The sequence below is a fragment of the Saccoglossus kowalevskii genome, chromosome 2 (assembly GCF_978046115.1).
Source record: "Saccoglossus kowalevskii chromosome 2, keSacKowa6.1, whole genome shotgun sequence".
Classification (NCBI taxonomy): Eukaryota; Metazoa; Hemichordata; class Enteropneusta; family Harrimaniidae; genus Saccoglossus; species Saccoglossus kowalevskii.
In genome coordinates, this window is record NC_140642.1 from 24,304,439 (window position 1) to 24,329,257 (window position 24,819).

Below are 24,819 nucleotides of genomic sequence, written 5' to 3' on the forward strand. Positions count from 1 at the left end.
AACAACCCAATTTCCCATTGAATATTCACAATACATTGACTCATGCAAGCATTCAGCAGATTCTAATATGCACACCCAAATTTTTAGCAGATGACTTACACAAAACAAAGAAGTTTTAACACAAAAAAAATGACGAGGATTGTGTTTCATACATGTAAATCTTTATGTACAGAAACTCTATATACTCTAAAATACTTTATTTTAGCTGGAATTAATTTTCACTGAAAAGACTTTTGGGTGTTTTGTATGGAATTTATTTTCACCGATTTTTTACGAGCTGAATGAGAAGTATAGGAAAAAAATGTATATTCGCTGGATTTTATTTTCACTGAATCATTCCTTCAGCGAAAATTATCTCTAAGCAAAAATAAAGTATTTTACAGTATTTGTTATATAAGTTTTTATAATCAAGTAGATAAAACAGAATTCAATTCCAGAATTGTCCTAAGGTAGTAAAGACAGTTGTCTTGTAAGCTTGCTAAAGCTAAATTACCACAATAACACTGAAATATAACTTAGCAACATCTATGCACAGCCATGCACTGTGTAATCAAGCAAGACATTTATAACAATTATCAGTACTCAACCTGATAGGATAATCGTGGCTCCTGAATGTTTTAATGTAAGCACAAACAAACAGAAATGTGGAAAACAGAAGGAAGGTACATTAGTGTGTGAGGTGGAGAGTGAGTTTGATGGGGACCATCGAGAAAATGACTATTACCAGTATGTCATATATCAAGTTTAAGAAAAATTAAATTTCTAGAAATAAATTCAAAAACCCAAATACATAAAGATGTGATCAAAGAATATTTTCATTGAGAATTGATCACTAAATTTAAACATATGTTTTATTTTATCCTGATTCAAATATTGTTGATGTTTGAAGGTCATGTAGCAGGTGCTACAACTCCTTGTGTACATTGTAAAGCAACAGCTGCCTTATAATCAATTCATTAATTCTTTCCTCACCAAGTATCCAACTGGACATTTTCATATTTATTAATAATAATTCCAACTTATGATATGATAATAATGATGAGCTTCATCCCAAATCTCCCATGAAGGAGGTACCAGATTAATAAACATTATTACCGGTATTATCATTTTCAAATAAATATCATCAAATAATATAAGCCATATTTGTATGAATGTCAGATATTTGTTAATAGAGTGCAAGAAAGTGTCTAGTTAATAAAACAGTTTTTCTTTACCTGGTTGAATATTAAACTCTCTTCCAGGGAGCCTTTCCCTTCATCCTCCCTATCTTTATCGCCTTCTAACATTTGTTTTGTATCGCTAAGCCATCCATGGAACTGGCGAATCTCGTCCTGTCAAACAACAATTGAACAAAAGTTTAATTATAAGCATGAGTGAAAGTAGGAAGTGTATATGATGGAGCAGATAAAACAACACACACAAGGCAAGAATCAATGCATTGTTCTCAATTCGCCATGAGTTCTATAATTTCAAATGAATTTAAGATATGCATTCTGAAAGTGATGATGTCGCTAATCTCTAAGGCTGAGTTCATGTAGTGTTATGTACAACACATAATTCATTCCTAGTAATGGTACATTAGTAAATGGCACTACTGTACCTGATATGCTTTGTATTGCAAGTTTCTCTCTACCAAATCCTGTTCTTTTCCTTGTGCCCGAGTTTCCAGAGTTGTCAACCTATCTGTGAGATCCTGCAATGCCTGTTTAATCAGAGCTCTATCTTTGGAATCGGCTTCGGTTATAATCATTTGGCAAGCTTGATTCATGAAACCAATCTGGTCTTGGAAGTTTCGAATTTCAGTGCATAAAACCTGGAATGAAACAAATGTTTATTAATTCACTGACTCCATTGTTCTACATCATGGGTAAATACAGTTTGGAATACTATAGACAAAACATGTGGGATCTAAAACAACTGTTACTAAAATTTGCTTAAAGTAGTAACAGAAAAAAATCCTTATTAATCAGTTTGTAATTTAAGACATATAATTTTAACTAAGCATGTAACTCGAAGCATAAATATTTTTAGAAAGCTGTAGGTGTAAGAGAACTCGACCATTTACATGTTCCATAACTTAACCTCTTAAGTATACAATGACTCAGTCCTATTTCTGACATCACAGCATTTAACAAATGTATAAGCATTATAGAGAATATCTTAATTAAAAATATTAGTATTTTACCTGTATCACTCCCTTAAACTCTATCAATGCATGGGTAAATCATTTCATTTTATATAAATCACACCCATAATCATTTATAATGATGTTATACCACCAAGACATTGCAAGCATGTATATCCAATTACAATTGAAATGAGATATTATGTGTTATACTGAAAAACAATAAATATTCAGTGACCCAAAAGTGAAGCAAGTATTATGGAAATCAATAACTTACAAAATCCTGAATTTTATAGTTGTTTTTATTGATAAGTCAGTTGAGGTCATTTCAATGAATAGATAAACAGTCTAGTCAATACTATGGCCACACGTCACTAAACCAGTATTTCTATACAGGTAACTTATTTAAATTCAATGCATGACATTCACAGTAAGCTATGGTTGGATAAAGATATGCCTTGCATTACAATCAATAACTATTTATTTTCTTAATAACTAGTATTAAGGGAAAGCGTAAATTCTCTATAATGTTTTAATCCTGATCAGTTAGCTGCCTAATCCTAATACTCAGATGATTGTGATGGAATCCGATGATGTTTTTTTTGAAAACATCACTGTTATCAGAATTGTTCATATACATAGGAAAGGTTCACACAATAATAAATATTTACATACTATTGAACATAAAACTTAATAAACTGCAAAGTTGCATAGACTGATAAATAAAAAACAATTTCAATTTATACTCAAATCAAAACACCACAATTATATTATAGTTGCATTCATACTACCTGAAAACTTGTAACAGGATTAAAACGAAATAATTTCTATCGTCTTTACATTTATCTAATATTATATTTTATTACTGTTTGAAACTTTTATTGTATTTTCATTACTTTATTCTTGATGTAGCTAAATTGGAATAAAGCATCTGCTAAATTGAAATAAAGCATCTGCTAAATGCATTTACAGATACTGTGGAATACTTTATTTTCGCTGGAATTAATTTTCGCTGAAAAGGCTTTTTGAGCGTTTTGCTTGGAATTTATTTTCACTGATTTTTCATGAGTTTAATGTGAAATGTAGGAAAAAAAGTATATTCGCTGGATTTTATTTTCACGGAATCATCCCTTCAGCGAAAATAGCGAAAATAAATTCCAAGCAAAAATAAAGTATTCTACAGTAAGAATAAATTCAAACAATGGTTAAAATTGTATGTTGTGCTTAGTCATAGTTTTCTTGATGTTAAAAAGAACTGTGTAGTTCCTGCAATGTCAGCAAAGACCAGCCAGAAAACAGAAGAACAAGAACTGCAGAATTCACACATTAGCAGTTCAGACAATAGTGACACTTTAAATTACAATGCCACAAAACTATATAGATATACCACACAAATTATGATAATGCTGTTGTCACAGCAACATACATCATGCTCTTAGATGTTCGCAAGTCACTTCTTACATTGCTTATCTCTATTGTAATAGTCTATTCACCAACATAAAAGCACTTCCCTAAGGTAATTATATCTCCATGTGTTTGGTTTAATCTCTCAAAGCTGAGATGATGACATTTTACAAAATTTTGAACAAAGAAAAGAGACAAAGCAGGGAGTACATGATGAGTATTTTAATCAGAGGGAGGTCTTATTGACTTTATATCTGACACAAAAGAGACAGAAAACACAAATGCAGGAGCCGAAGTTCTTGTCAACTTTATCCTTAAGATTCATTATTATGTATAATTTAACACTGTAGTTTCTCATATTTGTATCTGACTATTATCTACACAAACCAAGCTACAACAAGTATTCATCCAACAGAGAATGAGAAGACAGCATCTAGAGAGACAATGATTCTATTCCAGAGCCACGCACTGACAAGTCATACACAGAACATTACATAAAACTTACTGCATGTTCTGCTAATTGTTCTTCTGTATCTTTACTCCAGTCTGTGGAGAAGAGTTTGCACTGTACGGTGTCTAACCACTGAGAAACGGAAATCAATGCATCCTGGTATTGTTGCTGAAATTCAAATGCTTGGTCCAGTCGTGTTTGTTTGTCTGTCACCTGCAAGTCATACACAAAACATAGGAGAAATTATTCTGAATTCATATGCCACAGATCTGATATACCGGTAATACTCATTTTTAATGTTCTTTGTTAGATATAACAGTAGTTTTATGTTCATGGTGTTGACAAATTTCCTCATTTGCATAGTTTATCTTCCTCGTCCATGTTAGGAGAATTAGAAACGTAAAATACAATTTTAACACCAGACCAATGAATTTTATTACATATAAACTAGTTGTAATTTTACCAAATTTAACAATTCGAAGAAACTTTATCGCAATTATGTTTTGTTTGTTTTAAATGCGAATTGAGCGTGCGATGCACAGCAACGGTATTGCTTCAACTAATACGACAATTGAACTGATAACATACAGGGGTTGTGGTTTTCTTATTTCAGTCCTATTGATACATGAAAGTTGACATTACCTGAGTTTGAAGTTTATCCCAGCATTGACTGAGGGAACTTAACACATTTTTCAGATCTTCAGCTGTAGTCTCTTCTTCAGGTAAATCATACCCTATAAGTCTATGTGCTTTATATTGTTGTGAGGGACCACTACCGTAACCTTCCTGTAATATCACGATATTAAATGGTTATATGGCTTGCTCAGTAACCGTCTTGATTTTAGTAATATTACCGTAGTAACAATTTCAAAAAGTGGCTATGTATATTTTTTGTAGAATGTATATACATGTATATGTGTATAAGACTAATTTTATTAATTTTTATTAATAGATACATTCAAAATATTGCAATTAGATAAAATGATCAAATTCCCTTTCAGATTTGTTAGCATGATAGACAGGCACTAAGTAATTATTCATATATCGTAATGGTAAAAAGTAGCATCATAATTTGGATTTATTCAATCTTTAGAAACACATTCAAACACAACGTCAATGTCTTGGATGTGCTTATATCAGAGTTAATTGTTGTGCTATTTGCTTCACAGATAAGAATTATTATCAATGAGAACAAAAACAAAAATAAAAAAACTTAGTTGAACTTCTAATGAATTCAAAATAAAATTATTTGGCTTGCACGCACTACTATTTGAGATTCACTTCTAATAGAGCAAATACAATAAGTCTGCAAGTCAAAATGTCAATATAATAAATCTCACATAACAATTGTTTTGGTTCAGTTGAAATGAAAGGATTCATTATCCATATATAATGCATAGGGTTGTACTGTATCTAGTAATAGTATCATAAGTACACACACAGTGTACACACTTGGAAAATCAATGAAGTCGTAATGCTTGCAGTTGATGAGATGGCCACTCTGAGTGTTCACATCGAGTTTAATAAGATCTGCTGTTTTCTGCCAGATTCATCTCATTATAGTACATATAATGAATTATTTGGTATAATTTGAAACAGGATAAAAATGTTTGTAAGCACTTGTATTTATTCTAATAATTGTAGCATTTGTAAAGAAATAAGGTACACATTACATGTTTTTTTGTTTGTTTTTTGTGTGAGAAAAACAGGTTTAATAAATCAATAATACACTAATATTGATTAGATATATTTTAGCCTGAAATAACCAGATGCAAGCTTTGAAATGACATTGATTTATAAAGCAATCAATGCATTCACCATCAATAGCAAGAACAAAAAAGTAAAGCATAGAAAATAAAAACATTTTAATTTGATGCCAGACGTATCCCTATAAGTTCACCTGCTGACAGCTGACAGATAAATTACAAATGATTTATTCCTTTTTTTCATCTCATATATGTTTCTTCTATTTTTCCTTAGGTTTATAATTTGTATTTGGCATATTTGCTAGAGAAAAAACAACTATTAAATAAATAAATAAATAAATAAATAAATAAATAAATACAGTACATATTGCTGTATAGCTTTCAATTCTGTAAGCCTGGGCATTTAAAAAAAATATTTGCAAACAAATTTTAAATTAACTGCCATTTTATCCATTCTGGCAATATATTGTAATTATTAACATAATTTGCTAGGTTTGTTGTCATGGTTATTATGATCTCAATGTGGTATTTGGTTGAACATAAACAAGCAAGTCAATTAATATTTAAAAAAATTTACTTTAAATAAACATACAAAGGTTGAAGGTGGATGATTTCGAATTAATATGATCCAGACAAATATGTTGGGTTTAGACAAAATTAAATGACTCATCGTGAGTAGAAGGGAAAAGTGAGAAATATTGTAATTGGGATTAAGACATTCTCCGCCATGTAACTATGGCAATATATATGTTCTCAGAAAGCTGGAATATAGAAGAATTGTGTACTTTTTGCTCAGGGGATTAAGTTACGAAAATTCTTGTGAATCTTGAATTAAGATATTCTTTTTTTTTTTTCCTCTTTTGCCATCTTCAAGCTTGTTCCTGTGTCAAATTAAATGTCCGAATACATTTTGAGTGAGAAAGAGAAAAAAGATACAGACCTCAAAATGGTAACTTAGATAACCGCATTTCTGTTATATTAAATGAAAATTAATGCAAAACCAAATTACTGATGTGAAAATATTTTAGATTTATAGGAGAGTGTGTGGGTGTGATCAATATTCTGTTCAGATCCTAATTACAAAGTATCAGACATAGCATTAATTATTGATGAGAGAGAAGAGTGTCTTTTCGTCTATTTTATCTATTGCAGGATGATAAAGTGTTATTTTGAAGTGGGATGAGGGTGTGTATCAGTACACCTCAGTTATTGTATTGGTCTGATTATATTCTGATTTTTAATTTTCTTTGTTATTTTCATTTGGCTATATCAGTATTATTGTTTTATTGCTATATTTTCACATGTATTATGTATATTACCGTCTTTATTTACTATATTATATGCAATCATACTGTGCCAACTAAATTTGGTACAGCCCTACCTCTACTACCGGTACTACCGGTAATATTACGTATTAATGATGAGGGTGGAATTTACTGAGGGATACCTGCACAGATAGAACTATGTTATTGTGCAGTAATTTGATAAACGAGTGCACTAGTTGACTTCTAGCTCCCATGTGAAATAACCATGTCTAGCACGGCCATCTAAAAGGATTTAGAAATGTCAAGACAGATCACTATCATGAGGCCTACTGAAACTCAGAAGGAATTGACTTTGAATTTATACAAGACATGATTTAATACGGTTTCGACATTGACAACATAGGATGGAACAAAACTCTCCTTATCATCAAAATCATCTGGAAGACGAATGTTTACATCTGTTTTTTTTTTTAGTTTAGATCATCTATACAAATGATGATGTAATTAAATAATTATTTGTTATCATTTATTCAAAGAGGCAGTAAGGATAACTTCAAGCACTTAAATAATACATCAATAATAAATATGATTTAAAATATTTGCTCTAATTTTTATTAGAAGCACATCTCCAATAGAAGCACATACAAACCAAAAATTGTATGTGTTCTATGGTGAATCATTGAATAAATTAATAAATTAATTTTCCTCATAGAAAAACAAGCTCAAAATAAAATTATGCACTGTCCCTTCCTTTTTGAATTTATTAGTAAATTTATAGAAATTGTGTGTGTTTCTACTTTGTCTTACAATAAATAAAATAATTTGTCATAGCCTACTTTTAAACTGATAATAATAGTGTTTTAGACTTATCCAGAGTGTGTGTGTATTGAAATTACTACTGTAATATAGTACACAGGGGGAACGTCCTAGGAAATTTAATCAACATATTAATTCAATAGCAATGAGGCCATCAGCAATTCACTTATACACTGCGTGTTAAGGTTGTTCCACACAGACTCGTACAGGAAGGCAACATCCAGATTCTGAATAGGGACATTTATTATGCCAAAGAAGTAAAAATACACCTATTTACTGCTGAATACAAGTGTCTTTTTTGTTTTGAGACAATGTAGGTTTAATGCCAGAGTTTCAGCATTTTACTGACATACAATGTATTCCCATGTTGATGTGTACATGCATAGTGGCCTCCTAGCTATTAACACTAAATTGATAACAGAAAATAAATACAGCAGTTGAGGATAGAATTCTGCTTTCCAGCATGGTTGGACACAATTTTTCACACGTTCAAACCAATTAATGTACTAGATTTGGCAGTACATGTGTTAAACAGAACAGCAGGTTGTGCGATGAAACAGACAAAGGGTTCCCTAGCTTCTGTGACACTGTGTACGTTTTGTACTTAAAATGTTAATCAAATACACTTCACAATTTGTATTGATGAATAAGACAATCTTTTCTGAAGAAAAACATAAAATTTACCAATTTCTACATGCTTTGAATAGTGACAGTAACTAAATGACATCTCCCAGTCAGTATATGTGTTCGTTGTTTAATAGGGAAGTCCAAGCCATGATAACCTTCAGTAGACTGTTCTAACGTGACACAAAGCGTTTGTATCAATAGAATTGAACTTCAGCAATTTAGACACATCCTGATCAGGTTGAAATTCAATAATATTATAAATTACAACCAACCTGAGTTCTGCTGTGCTTCAAGCTATCTTCTAGCTGCTGTTTTCGATCCGCAATCTGTCTTGATAGCTCCTCCCACTTTAGTTTATTTTCTGCATAATCACCTTCTACCTCATTGCCAGAACCGTCTTTATGTCCAACTATTTTCTCTGCACGTTTAGCTACAGATTTGAGTAATTCCTGATGTGCAGACAGCTCTTCTTCTAGTTTCTGAAATAAAAAAACACAATAACAATGAATAAATTAGCATGAATTAATTGGAATATAAAAAGCGAGCAGAAAATTAACAATGAATGCATTATTTCAGTTCAGACAAAGACAATAGAGAAGAGACAAGGCAGCTATTTTCAGTAAATATAGAGGTACCAGTGACTAAGTCAGCAACTAATTTCATTATATTTGTAAAATGATATGGATGAGGAATTTATGAACATTTATACATCTTAGATTAAATTTATCATCAGCAATTTAATCTTTTTCGGTTTGAGTTATTGATTACCATTTTTTGAAAAATGTTTACAGCAAAAAACTATTGTACTTGTTTAAATTGATATTAAACATTTTGTTAACAATATTTTAAATGGTTTAGAGTGGCATACACACATATATTATGATAAGTAACCTTTAGTAAGCCTCTCAAATATCTAACACTGAATCAGCATCCACTCCCTATAACAATATATGTGTGAAAACATTATTGTAATTTGAAAAATGTTCTATTGTAAAGTCATGATAATATTCTCATCGAAAGACCAGAACCCAAGGATGGAGATATGCTAATGCATAGAATAGTAAACAAAGCATAAACATGTCTTAAAGCGAATACTGGCAATTTAAGTTTAGAGATGAGAGGAGTTTATATTATAGTTGTCCCTGGAACTGCCTATTATTTACCAGTGTAATGGCAATAGCATCTTGGTGTATTCTACTGCTTAATATAAAAATACAAAGCAAATAGTGTATATTTTAATCTAACAGGTGGGTTCCTCAAGCACATTTCAAATATTTGGATACTGTGTATAACGGTAATATATATATATTTTTTTTTACAAAGCAGAATGTTTAGGTTTAGTACGGACATCTTTTTAGAGCTTTGTTACTAAACCAGTAACTCAAAAACTGAATGCAATTTTGTAATTTTACAATTTAGTTTTCAGAGATTTCAATCAGCAAAACTAACCTAATCTCACTGATTGTGTACGCAAGGCAAACAGAATATTCTGAATGAGATCAAGATATCAGGTTCATTGCCCCCAAGGCAGTAAAAACGACGACAATGTAGGCATGGCAAGATCAATGCTGCAAACCTGAAGTGTATAACGCAATCTTTTCTTCAAATGTTTCTATAGGGGTGCAATGATAAGCACCATTGCAGTGTCAATAATTCAGTCTTATTAATTACGAGCAAGGCACTATCTGAAAATATCTTGTGCATTGATGACCACTGTACCTAAAACAGAGGAAGAACTTGAAACTTAGCCAAGACTTTCTGAATAATGAGAAATTTGATAAAGTTACAAAGACTGTTACTCATGGATGTTAAAGGTCAAGCAATGCAGACACCTCATTCATCAAAACTTGTTTCCTTCATTTTTTTTTAAAAGCTAACAATGCCGATACCTAAGCCATTTAAATTGTGAAGCCATTGACCTTCTGAAGCAGACAAATTAAATTGGTATGAGTAAACACAACAACTGGATGTTTGGAATGGAATAAAAGGTGCCCTTGACTGGAAACTGTTTGCATAATGTGATTGTATGGTACACTAAACCTGATTTCCAAGGAGGGACAAAGGTGTAGTTTTATTTTTAATGTAGTTTATATAATAGTTTAATCCAAATACAGTACACTACTGTTATAATTTACAAATTAATCAAATAAAGAGAAAGAATTATGAGATGAAACCCGGTACCACTAAGAGATGTGAACTGCTAGGAAAAAAAACATAATCAATCAATCAGTAAGCATGACAGGATAAAAGAAAAGATGATTAAGTTCTTACAACGCATCATGTTACAGGCAAGAAATCTAACACAATATAAGAATAGAAAGAGGATATTCATGTATACTTATTGAACAATGAAAGCTATGTGGAAAAATTTAACTTTGATATTATAAAATTATTATTTTAATATAGTTTTATTGATTTGTGTTCTATTGGTCTTTTATACTCGGATCATTATATTCTGTATATTAATCATTTCAAAAAATATTCCAAACAACCCTGAGCTAGCACTGCCATGTTACAGCAACCAACCATATGCATTGAAACAAGTGGTTCTACAGTGAAGCGATAATTGCTTTTTTCCATCTGGCACTTCGGTCATGGTCATGGGGGTTATGGCTGGTCACAGTTGGTAGGATACCAGTGTGTCAAAGTAGTGCAATAAAAAAAGAACAGTACACTAACAGAGATAATATCACCTGGTTTAAGTGCAACATGGAATGTCAAGAAATGAAAAGGATGACAACTCACATCAGACTCAGCAGAAACATAGCACAGTAAATATAATTAAATACCGCGGTAGTAGCCACAGGAAGACCTAAAAAGCTTAGGATATGCATGAAAACCAAAACAACCTGAAACATGTGCTCATAAAATATCTGGCAGACCATTCTCATCATCACCATGGTGACAATTGTTGTCAATAAAATAATAAACACATATGTGTAATCTTTGACAATAGATTTGATGACCTTAGTAATAGGGCAAGCAGGTATCATCAATATCCTGAAGTTCTGAAGTAATTTCGCAACAAAGGCGTTTACCATCTACATACATACTAGGTATGTGGTGGGAAAGTTAATGATGTGGATATTTTAAACTTTAATGAGCTCACTTCACGAGATTCTTCCCATCTTTACATTTGAAAAGCAACATTTTATCAGTTAAAGTTTGAAAATGGACCACATCATTGTTTTCATCCAAAGTTTCCTATCCTGGGGGTGAGGGTAACAAATAAACAATAGTTTTTGAGCAGATGCAGAACTGAAATGAATCCATGTGAATGGTATGTGCTGTGTTTGCATTGTTAAAGTTATAGCAGTAAAGAACTATTGAAATAATAGACGATAACATTACAGTAGTGTGCATCTACACCTATATAGCAGATGGTTTTGCTTTCACAGGTTAAAAATTGCATCAAGTGTCACAGAATTGTTACATTCCAAGAGTTGAGTTGCTAAGCTTCTGAGTAGGCAGCAAGGTTTACAAAGTAAGGGACCAAAACATATCTTTTTCTCCATGGACCAAATGTAACAAGCTATTTGACCTTTTATTAAAACTCTTGTAATTCTAACCCAAGTATCAAGTGTGACTTGAGTATTAACATTTAACAAATAATGTAATTCTATATTGCTTTTAAAATGGAAACTATACATAATAAATATATTCATGCTCTTTCTAAGATTCTAGTGCCTTGCTATATAACAGTAAGTACGGTATACAATAACTATGTTTTCTACTGCTAATTTTGTATATCCAGAATTCATGACCTGGAATCAGTTGCATGGAATCAATAACAAACATATCTTTGCTCCCTATCAGACTTGTACTAAGAGCAACTATGACCATGCAGACTCCTTTGTTCCAGAGATAAAACAGTCAGCAATGAAGCACGTAAATAGTGATCTTTGGAACATTCATTGCAGCATCACTCACATGGTATTTTTTAAACCTGTTTAATTTCTGAACACGCACATAAAGCTTAGGAATACCTACAAGTTACATTGCTGGTATGTCATATAAAACGCTTGAATTCATTCTACATGTGTAGAAGCCGACAAAAAAAATTGGCAAATTTTAAAAATCAATGTTATATTCTATTCCATTTCTAACAAGGGGTCAAACATGAATATCTATGAATCCTTTGATCATCACTTTCATGCATGTGTAATTACAACATGATCTACTGTTAACATTTCTACTACAATCTTAATCATAAACAGGGCATGGATACATTTGTTGAAATGTACAGTCAAGAATGAAATTTATTTAAGCCATGTAATTCTAAATTATATACAAGAATACCTTATTCAGGCAACCATTTGTGTCAATAATTCAATAATGGGGTTATCATTAACATAGGTCAATCTGGGTGAAAGTATCCATTTTATTTATATTACAATAGCGGTAACAAGGCTGTCACATCCTGTGTGATTACCTGACCATGAATCTATCCGGATCTCAACTCAATTGCGATAACATTTTGTGTCTGGCATTAAAACTAACAGGCATAAGAATTCTTTTAAAAGTCATAGTGAGCATGGTTTGAATAAACAAATTTAATTTGGCAGCTTTCTGTTATTTTTTTTTCATATGTCATTTGAATTGGTTTGGTCAGAATGAATGTTTGTATGTATTTCGGTTTATTTTTAATTAAGTTTGACAGATCGTGATTTAAGTCATGCACAGACAATTGTACGTAGTCAGGACAGGTACAGACTTATCATTTGCACCACGTAGTGTTATAATCTGTGGCAAACACCAAAACACCATAAAAGTATCCATGTGATAAGTATGGCTTTGTATAACCAATCTTATAATTAGTAGTGGCATAAGCAAAGCACAAAAAAAATAAAAAAACTTGGCTTTGGGTTATTAAAGACACATGTGATTAGTGACAACAATGGGACAATGGAATTCCCTCATGCCACCTAAAAAACAGCGAGTTTTGTCTGCAACTAAACATTCAGCGGATTCATTGTGTTTGCCTTGTTACTATAGATGTACACACCACAGTACTCATTGACAATCATCGTCTCTGTTGAGAGATGGTATTGCTATACTTGTAGTTCAGGTAATGCTAACAGTTTATATGTTAGTTTTGTATCAGCTGTTCGGTAAATGCATGAAGTCATAATAGAATTTTGACACACTGAAATTTACAGATGTTTCATAAACTGTCATCATAGTAATTCTAGTAGATTACGTACAAAAATGATACAAGAATCGAATGATTTTTAGGATCATAAAAATTGTATGACCCATGATGACTACTGCATTCAAACCACACTTACATACACACGTAACTGTGAATAAACTTCCCGCTGCTTTCCAGTGATGTCACATATCACATGCCCAACTGCCGTAAACATAAATAAAAATACCGCTTACTCTTTCATTATGGAAAAGCTTCCTTCGCTTTGGTGGCATGCAAATCATCATCATCTCCGAAAACTATTAATTTCCACGGCTAAATAATCCATGTAATAGGAAAGATCATAAGGGATATAAACTAGACGTTACATCCATCAATCTAGCATCTGCTGCATGGTCATTATTAAATAAACATGCTATGCAAAGGTGAGTTCTTAAACAGCTATTACAAACCAGACACTTCACGACTGCGTAATTAATTTCCAACAGAAATAACTATCAATTAGGCAGATAAACATAAAAATAAATGCACAACACACGTGGAGTCGTGTGGTATGACTGTCACCCAGCACACTGACTGGTGAACAAGCTCAGATTGAAAGCTCAGTGGTTACACAGCCAGAATACATCAATAAGGTTGTAAACAAATAATGCAAATGAGCTGGCACAATACAGCAAAGCTCATTGGTTGACAGAGAGAGCATTTGTTATGCAGATATTAGTGCCTCCTAGTGAACGTACAAAACCAAGCCCCTCTAACTCATTGGTTATGTGCATGATAAAGATTTGAGAGTCCAGAATGGATTTCAAAGAGGACTTTGGATTCAGGCATATCGATTTTGTGTCATGTAATCGGTATAAATATGAAAAGAGGATTCAGTACAATGAATTCTTAAAATATTACTGGGAATTCCAAATTTGTGAAAAACAAAGAAGGATTTTTTGAATACTAAATTGTTGACGCTAAATAATACTAGTAATTAGATGGTTGAGAACAGTTATTGAATGGTGGGCGTAACCTGTCGTATTGAAGATCAAAGTAGGTTGTGAGAGTGCAACCTAAAGACAAACTACACACTGACAAGCCAAATGCAAACACTGGCAGACTGCAAAGTCAAATATTGATCTATAGACCAGAGAAAACCTGATTGAACCTTCTTATTATTTTGCAAACTTTTTTTCAATGAAGATTTGCCACATCTTTCCACAATACGAAAATTAAAAAAATAAATAGTGAAATGTACACAAATTTGTATCCGATAAATGTAGACACATATATATACAGTGATAACACGCACATATTTCCAAATCAAATATGTTGTTATGGTGATATCAATTATCTCATATTTATCTTGTACAACAAGTGACAGAAAGAGAATATTGTGCTATTATATAGTCAAGCCTCATCAGTTACAAGTGCCAGTTAACACTACGGGAGGTACACATACATGTTTTGATACACAGTTATGATAATATTAATTATTAATAATATTATTAATTATTGTAATTTTCACAAACAAGCTGAATCACATGCACATACTAAAAATTGAAATATCTATTCAATGTTTTGAGTCGGAATGGATGCAAGATGTACCTGACTGATTCACTGACTAATAATCATGATTCATGATTCTAAAAAGCTTGAAACTACAACGTTCCTTCTAGTGGCCATTGTACACAAGTTTCAACATTGTCTCAACTGAATCACATGCACATACTAAAAATTGAAATATCTATTCAATGTTTTGAGTCGGAATGGATGCAAGATGTACCTGACTGATTCACTGACTAATAATCATGATTCATGATTCTAAAAAGCTTGAAACTACAACGTTCCTTCTAGTGGCCATTGTACACAAGTTTCAACATTGTCTCAACTGAATCAAATTTTATAAATAATTTATCTTTGAGAGTTAAAATCCAAACACACATATGAATTCCTACACCCAATTCGCCGATTGTGAAAACAGGCCTACATGACACACCAACAGATGGCCAATAAAAAACACTGAAGAATTATACTTTTCCTATTCACTAAACCATACAACCAATATTCCTATTTATCTTCCGGGGGTTCAGGCACAGGGGTCAGGAAATTCCCACACATGTAAGCAACGAATATATCATGCAAGACAAAATGACAGTCTTACAGTTACGCCTCTGTTTTTATTCTCACTTTAAACTTTGAATAAACAAGTTATCTTGAATAAACAAGTTATATGGTCTCTACTCAACTTGACAATGAAGAAAGAAAGTAGCAGAAAGAACAGAGCTCATAGGTGATCTCAGACAAACAATACATACAATACACATATACGATATATAAAATAAGGCTATGCAAATTGATGTGCATCGATGATCCTATTCTGTGCGCACATCAATCAAACACATTCCTGACCAATGGCATTGCAGAATGCAATTAACGCTTGGGAATCAGGCTTAAAGGAGAGTACCCTAATCACATATTCAAATGATATGTTAATGAGCAATGATATCACGCTTTTCAAACATGTAATATACAATGTACTTATTTAGCTGCAAAAACAGTGGACTTATTTATGTTTGAATTTTGGTCAAAATTCATTATTTCGAAAAATTGTTTCTGCTGGCAATTATTTTGATACAGCAATCATAAGTTTGGTTACTGATAGTTTCACCACTGCTGTGATATTTAAAGTATCAGTTGTATAGGATATGGTATGAAGACATCCCACAAATGAATTAATACATTTATGAATATACATGCAACTACCGGTATATAATTTAGAAATTTTTGAAGGGATGCGGAAATTTCAATTATCTTCTATTTTTCCACTCTGATGGAACGTTTTTATACATTTTCATAGCAAAAGGACACGAGTAAATTTAAAAAAAACAAAGTACTGTGGAATACTTTATTTTCGCTAGAATTAATTTTCGCTGAAAAGGCTTTTTAGGCGTTTTGTATGGAATTTATTTTCACTGATTTTGGACGAGTATTATGTGAAATATAGGAAAAAAAAGTATATTCGCTAGATTTTATTTTCACGGAATCATCCCTTCAACGAAAATAGCGAAAATAAAATCCAAGCAAAAATAAAGTATTCTACAGTAGTTTATTTAGATGTAAGTATGTGGACACTAGAGGGCAGTCTTCAAAACATAACCAAAAATATACAGGGACACCTGGCACAATTGTGGCTGTTATAAATGGCGAGGAAACACACACCCAAAAGCTACTCTATGCCTTCACAAAGTTAGGGGTGATAAACTGCATTTTTTGCATTTTTAATTATACACTGAAGTACACAGATAAATTGTTGAGGGCTTAGTCAAATCTATCCAAAAGAATAACTTTAATCAACTGCAGAGGGCAGTACAGCAACTTCAACATAGTGAGAGGATGAAACAATTTATTTCAAACCTACCTGACGCTCTAGTTCCTGCTGCCTCAATAGTTCAGGACTTGGCTCTGGAGTAACTGTTATAGTTGGAATTCCTGGTTTTTGCCAGTTCTGTAAGTTATGGACATCTTGCCTGTACTCAGCTGCAATCCGCTCACGTGTTCTGATGGCTTTTAGAGTCTCTTCATTGTTGCTAAGTTCATCTTTAAGACCATCCATGCGAGTCCCGAGCAATTCAGCTTGTGACTGGAGAGTCTCTGCTTGACTGTTTGGATCATAGGATAGATTGACTATTACATCATCTAACTGTTGGATTTTCTGAGCAAGTTCTTCTTGTAATTGCTGTAAACAAATAAATGACAAGTTGTTAGGCTTTTCATTCTTTGAAAGTTACTATATCACACATAAAAATCAGAATTTGGTAATGTCGTACACTTTCCAACATTTTAACCCTTTGAAAATTTTGTGTTTACTGTAAATGCATTAACTATTCACTGGGTATTAATGTCACTATTTCGCTGATAAGTGAATTCCCCTAAATTGAATCTACGTGAATATGTAAAATAAAAATAAAACTCATTGTTTCCTTGACAAATTCGTGAAAGTAAAACACAGTGAATATGTTCAAAACACCAAACTAGTGCAATTAAAAGTCAGTGAAAATAAATGGTTCTACAGTATTTGTTAATTTTTGACCAAATGGACATAATTGGTTACAGATACATGTATTGATCACAAAAAAAGGTATTATGCAGATTTATTTTGCGAAAAGGTGACAAAAATCATTCCGAAGAGTTGTCTATTCTTAGCAAAAGCAAAAATTCATAACAAACCTTATTTTTTATGATGTTGCCTTCAGTGTCAGCCATATCGTGTTCTCCATCCTCAAAAGAGACTAAGGAATCATAATCCTGAATGGTTCGGGTTACCCAATCTTCTACTTCGTGTAGTTGAGCTTGATATTCTTGTAGGCGACGCTTTTGATCATCTCTCTCATGTATTTGTCCCTGAATCAATATTGACAACAATGTATTTAAAACATAACAGGTACTGACATACTTATCCATTAGATAGATTATAATATATACATCTTAAAAAATTAGATATGTATACTAATATGTATGCGCTACAGAAGAGATATATCTTTGAATTTTTGTATGTGCCAACCTTACATGTGATATATGACCACATGTGACTAGAAAACATGTGCTTTTCTTCTTATCATAGTTGCATCATGGGAATTTAATGAGATATGCTAGCACTTAACAGTCATAGAACATCATTATTACACAACAGAGGATACCGTATACTATAACAGCAGCTAGAATTACATAGAACTGCAAGTTTAAAATAAATAACAGGAAAATACAATTTATTTTTTGCTCACCCCTCCCTTGAATTATTGTTAGATTGCTATTTGAATTTCTCCATTTGTAAAATCAGTGAACATTGTCTTTTTGAACATTTGAATTTGAATTTAAAATGAAGTTCTTTGCTCATTTCTATGATAGGTGCCTTCTAAAATAAAATGCCTTTCATATTCAATCTTATTTTCATTGCATTTTTTACATTTCTTTAAAGATGGTGACATTTTTGGTTTCTTCCTTCTACCTGACACAATCTCTAAATTATAGTACTGAGTCTAGTACTTAAACCACATTTCCCTAAGAGTTACATTAAAAGATAATGCAATGAAACCCTACCTCCAATGCATTATGTTTACTTGCAGACTGTGCATGCAACGTTGCTAGAGTGTCATTAAGTATCCCAAGTGTTGCCTCCATAGCTTGCTGTCCTTGAATATCGCCCGCTTCCATTACTTTGCTGCCCTTCTCACCAACAATACCAGCAAACTCTTTCAAATCAGCTATTTCCTTCATTATTTCCTGATAACAAAATGAAATTATTAAAATTTACCATTCTTCACTTGCTTGCACGGATGAGTTCAAATTGAGAAAATATGTAACACATTTCACAAGCTGGATAATGTTTCATTCTATTATTACCCAGCTAACTAAACATTAGGAACACCACAATACTGTTTTCTGTTGTGTTGATAGATGCATCCTACTTTTTTTGTGAAAGACTGAGGAAGCCATAATGACTCTGTGTATCTTATCATTGAAGTCATTCCCATACCTGGATTTCTCGTAGTTGTTCATCTGGATCTTCTATTTCACCTACAGAACTGAGTCTGGATTGAGCAGATTCCATTCTTGAGGTCAGCTCCATTAGAACTTGTTGGTACTTTTTCTGTCTGTCAAATGCTGACTCCAGCTCACTGCCCTTTTCACCCATCTTAACACACAGTAAAAATAGTTGTTTTGAGATGCACATTTATAGACAGAGGAAATATCCGATAGATTTCTGGTTGAATTTTTTTTTATTAATTCCACATTAATTTTTGTTCATATTTAGTAAGAACTGTTAAATTAAATATTTTCCACGGGATACTACAATCAGCAGTGACATGTCAAATGCAGACAATGGTGGATACATTTATAGATGAATGTGGGAAAGAGGATTAAGTATAATGTCATTAAAATTAATTTGGTGAAGCTAATGTTAGAAATATTTTTTTAATTGTCATGCAAGTCCCTCTTTATGCATTTGTGACAATATTTCTTTTTATACCTAACATATGCAAGAAATTTTCACATGACAGATAAAATAATTTTTAAATAAACTTGCTCAAGATAAATTGCCATAGAGGATGATTCAAATTGAACACTGTCAAATGCATGCAAATTACAATATATCAGCTAAAATCATATCTGTAGAGAAAATATGAAGTAAATATGAACACCACAGTTTATTGAACAGCATAGCAATTGATTTTTGTACTTAGGCAAGATAAATATTTACAAAGGTTGAATATTTTCCACAATTGACACATATTCATGCCTGTCACAGTATTAATAGTATCTTTCTTACTATTAGATAAACAAACACTAAACCTACCTTTTCTTCTAGTTTAACAAACTCTTTTTCTAACTCCCTAACTTTCTCATCTTTTACTTTCCGTGGACTTGCAGGATCCTTTTCATCTGTGAAAAGACAACGTACATGACTAACCAATGAGAACCATTAGAATATACAATACACAATGATAGAAAAATCAAAGATACATGTACTTTAGTTGACTTTTCCCATTTAAAATAATTAAAATACACTTACATGGTGTTTCACCAGTTTGTTCATCAGGCCGTAGTCTGACATCAAGAGCTTCAGCATTTTGCCATCCAGCATTCTTTGGTCGAATGTCAGTTTTAACAGGCATGACAGGATCTGGCATCTCTCGTCTGATAATTGGCAGCTTCTCTACTCCAGGTTTGACAAATATTGGCATATTTCCTTCTACTGTAATAGGATCAATATGTGATTTAGTTTTCTCTGGTGTTTGAGATTCACCAAGATTGATTACCTCGGCTAGTGACATATCATCACCATGGTAGACAGACACACCAGAGTTGATAGTAGAAGGTTCAAGCCCACCACCAGGTAACACAGAAATACTAGAATCAGGTTTAGAAGATCTCACCAAACCAGGATGTACAGTGTATGTCAAATCTTGTGGCTTTGCAATAGCAGTGTCTTGGTCAGTTGACAGATGTTGAGCATCAAGGACAGATGAAGATTTGAGATAAGCAAAGTCTTTAGCAAAGTCAGGCTGCTGCCCATCATCCATAGTTGACTCATGATATTCATGAGTAACTGAGTCTCCAGAAGGCCTGTGTTGATCAGACACAACATAAACTTCAGAAGATTCAGTTTGCTCAGGTAACACAGAGTCCTCCGAGGATGTGCAATGATGTCCAGCAGTAATGGCTTCAAGCGAAGGCAAAGAGGTTGTAGTTACATATTTATGAGTTTGTAAATGCATTGAATCAGGTGATTGTTTGTATTGCTCTGTAAGAGATGAAGGCACATTGGCTTGTGAAAGTGATGTTTTGTACTCAGGAAATGAATCCTCAATAATATCATTTGCTTCACTGTTTTGATCAGAGAAAGGCCTACAGGCCTCTTCCTCATTTGTAATCTGATTGACTAATTCTTCTGCATGTTCTGGTTTATCAGCTTTTTCTCCAACTGGGCTGCCACTAGGATCATCAAGCATATCACTCTCACTTTGGCCAGGTGTCACACTGTCAATTTGCTTTTTCACAATGACATCAAGTACAGCCTTTTTTTCAGTTGCACTCTCAAATTCTTCTGCATGTTCTGGTTTATCAACTTTTTCTCCAACTGGCCTGTCACTAGGATCATCAAGTATATCACTCTCACTCTGGTCAGGTGTCACACTGTCAATCGGCTTTTTGACAACAACACCATGTACAGCTTTTTCTTCAGTTGCACTATCAAATTCTTCTGCATGTTCTGGTTTATCAGCCTTTTCTCCAACTGGACTGCCACTAAGATCATCAAGTACATCGTTTTCACCCTGGTCAGGTGTCACACTGTCAATCTCCTTTTTGACAACACCATGTACAGCTTTTTCTTCTGTTGCACTCTCAAATTCATCTACATATTCTGGTTTATCAGCCTGTTCTCCAACTGGCCTGTCACTAGAATCATCAATAACATCATTTTCATTCTGGTCAGGTGTCACACTGCCAATCAGCTTTTTGATAATGACATCTTGTACAGCCTTTTTTTCAGTTGCACTCTCAAATTCTTCTGCATGTTCTGGTTTATCAGCTTTTTCTCCAACTGGACTGCCACTAGGATCATTAAGTATATCACTCTCACTCTGGTCAGGTGTCACACTGTCAATCTGCTTTTTGATAAATACATCTTGTACAGCCTTTTCTTCTGTTGCACTCTCAAATTCTTCTGCATGTTCTGGTTTATCAGCTTTTTCTCCAACTGGGCTGCCACTAGGATCATCAAGCATATCACTCTCACTTTGGCCAGGTGTCACACTGTCAATTTGCTTTTTCACAATGACATCAAGTACAGCCTTTTTTTCAGTTGCACTCTCAAATTCTTCTGCATGTTCTGGTTTATCAACTTTTTCTCCAACTGGCCTGTCACTAGGATCATCAAGTACATCACTCCCACTCTGGTCAGGTGTCACACTGTCAATCTGCTTTTTGACAACAATACCATGTACAGCTCTTTCTTCAGTTGCACTATCAAATTCCTCTGCATGTTCTGGTTTATCAGCCTTTTCTCCAACTGGACTGCCACTAAGATCATCAAGTACATCGTTTTCACCCTGGTCAGGTGTCACACTGTCAATCTCCTTTTTGACAACACCATGTACAGCTCTTTCTTCAGTTGCACTATCAAATTCCTCTGCATGTTCTGTTTTATCAGCTTTTTCTCCAACTGGGCTGCCACGAGGATCATCAAGCATATCATTCTCACTCTGGTCAGGTGTCACACTGTCAATCTGCTTTTTGATAATGACATCATGTACAGCCTTTTTTTCAGTTGCACTCTCAAATTCTTCTGCATGTTCTGGTTTATCAACTTTTTCTCCAACTAGGCTGCCACTAGGATCATCAAGCATATCATTCTCACTCTGGTCAGGTGTCACACTGTCAATCTGCTTTTTGATAATGACATCATGTACAGCCTTTTTTTCAGTTGCACTCTCAAATTCTTCTGCATGTTCTGGTTTATCAACTTTTTCTCCAACTAGGCTGCCACTAGGATCATCAAGCATATCATTCTCACTCTGGTCAGGTGTCACACTGTCAATCTGCTTTTTGATAATGACATCATGTATAGCCTTTTCTTCAGTTGCACTTTCAAATTCCTCTGCATGTTCTGGTTTATCAGCCTGTTCCCCAACTGGACTGCCACTACGATCATTAAGTATATCATTCTCACTCTGGTCAGGTGTCACACTGTCAATCTGCTTTTTGACAACAACACCATGTACAGCTCTTTCTTCAATTGCACTATCAAATTCCTCTGCATGTTCTGGTTTATCAGCCTGTTCTCCAACTGGGCTGCCACTAGGATCATCAAGCATATCATTCTCACTCTGGTCAGGTGTCACACTGTCAATCTGCTTTTTGATAATGACATCATGTACAGCCTTTTCTTCAGTTGCACTCTCAAATTCTTCTGCATGTTCTGGTTTATCAGCCTGTTCTCCAACTGGGCTGCCACTACGATCATTAAGTATATCACTCTCAATTTGGCCAGGTGTCACACTGTCAATCTGCTTTTTCATAATGACATCATGTACAGCCTTTTCTTCAGTTGCACTCTCAAATTCTTCTGCATGTTCTGGTTTATCAGCCTTTTCTCCAACTGGGCTGACACTAGGATCATCAAGCATATCATTCTCATTCTGGTCAGGTGTCACACTGTCAATCTGCGTTTTGATAATGACATCATGTACAGCCTTTTTTTCAGTTGCACTCTCAAATTCTTCTGCATGTTCTGGTTTATCACCCTTTTCTCCAACTGGACTGCCACTACGATCATTAAGTATATCATTCTCACTCTGGTCAGGTGTCACACTGTCAATCTGCTTTTTGACAACAACACCATGTACAGCTCTTTCTTCAGTTGCACTATCAAATTCCTCTGCATGTTCTGGTTTATCAACTTTTTCTCCAACTAAGCTGCCACTAGGATCATCAAGCATATCATTCTCACTCTGGTCAGGTGTCACACTGTCAATCTGCTTTTTGATAATGACATCATGTATAGCCTTTTCTTCAGTAGCACTTTCAAATTCCTCTGCATGTTCTGGTTTATCAGCCTGTTCCCCAACTGGACTGCCACTAGGATCATTAAGTATATCATTCTCACTCTGGTCAGGTGTCACATTGTCAATCTGCTTTTTGACAACAAAACCATGTACAGCTCTTTCTTCAATTGCACTATCAAATTCCTCCGCATGTTCAGGTTTATCAGCCTGTTCTCCAACTGGGCTGCCACTAGGATCATCAAGCATATCATTCTCACTCTGGTAAGGTGTCACACGGTCAATCTGCTTTTTGATAATGACATCATGTACAGCCTTTTCTTCAGTTGCACTCTCAAATTCTTCTGCATGTTCTGGTTGATCAGCCTTTTCTCCAACTGGGCTGACACTAGGATCATCAAGCATATCATTCTCACTCTGGTCAGGTGTCACACTGTCAATCTGCGTTTTGATAATGACATCATGTACAGCTTTTTCTTCAATTGCACTATCAAATTCCTCCGCATATTCTGGTATATCAGCCTGTTCTCTAACTGGCCTATCACTAGGATCATCAAGCACATCGTTTTCACCCTGGTCAGGTGTCACACTGTCAATCAGCTTTTTGATAATGACATCTTGTACAGCCTTTTCTTCAGTTGCACTCTCAAATTCCTCTTCATGTCCTGGTTTATCAGCCTTTTTTCCAACTGGCCTGCCACTAGGATCATCAAGCAGATCATTTTCACTCTGGTCAGGTGTTACACTGTCAATCTGCTTTTTGATAATGACATCAGGTATAGCCTTTTCTTCAGTTGCACTTTCAAATTCTTCTGCATGTTCTGGTTTATCAGCCTTTTCTCCAACTGGCCTGCTACTAGGATCATCAAGCAGATCATTTTCACTCTGGTCAGGTGTCACACTGTCAATCTGCTTTTTGATAATGACATCATGTACAGCCTTTTTTTCAGTTGCACTCTCAAATTCTTCTGCATGTTCTGGTTTATCAGCCTGTTCCCCAACTGGACTGCCACTACGATCATTAAGTATATCATTCTCACTCTGGTCAGGTGTTACACTGTCAATCTGCTTTTTGACAACACCATGTACAGCTTTTCCTTCTGTTGCACTCTCAAATTCATCTACATATTCTGGTATATCAGCCTGTTCTCCAACTGGCCTATCACTAGGATCATCAAGCAGATCATTTTCACTCTGGTCAGGTGTCACACTGTCAATCTGCTT

General features: G+C 33.9%; 1 protein-coding gene across 1 annotated transcript in view; it reads right to left on the reverse strand.

Moving 5' to 3' along the window:
• The window catches only part of LOC100367791 (nesprin-1-like), a 157,857-nt gene that overhangs the window by 26,869 nt on the left and 106,169 nt on the right, over positions 1–24,819 (reverse strand). The window contains exons 94-105 of the mRNA XM_085505423.1: positions 20,103–20,285; positions 19,887–19,972; positions 19,065–19,223; positions 18,629–18,811; positions 17,759–17,932; positions 16,950–17,267; positions 8,667–8,873; positions 4,623–4,766; positions 4,035–4,193; positions 1,601–1,813; positions 1,215–1,331; positions 588–608 (exon numbers count right to left, since the gene is read on the reverse strand). Of these exons, the coding sequence (XP_085361549.1) occupies positions 588–608; positions 1,215–1,331; positions 1,601–1,813; positions 4,035–4,193; positions 4,623–4,766; positions 8,667–8,873; positions 16,950–17,267; positions 17,759–17,932; positions 18,629–18,811; positions 19,065–19,223; positions 19,887–19,972; positions 20,103–20,285 (1,964 nt within the window). The remainder of the gene's footprint in view (positions 1–587; positions 609–1,214; positions 1,332–1,600; positions 1,814–4,034; positions 4,194–4,622; positions 4,767–8,666; positions 8,874–16,949; positions 17,268–17,758; positions 17,933–18,628; positions 18,812–19,064; positions 19,224–19,886; positions 19,973–20,102; positions 20,286–24,819) is intronic.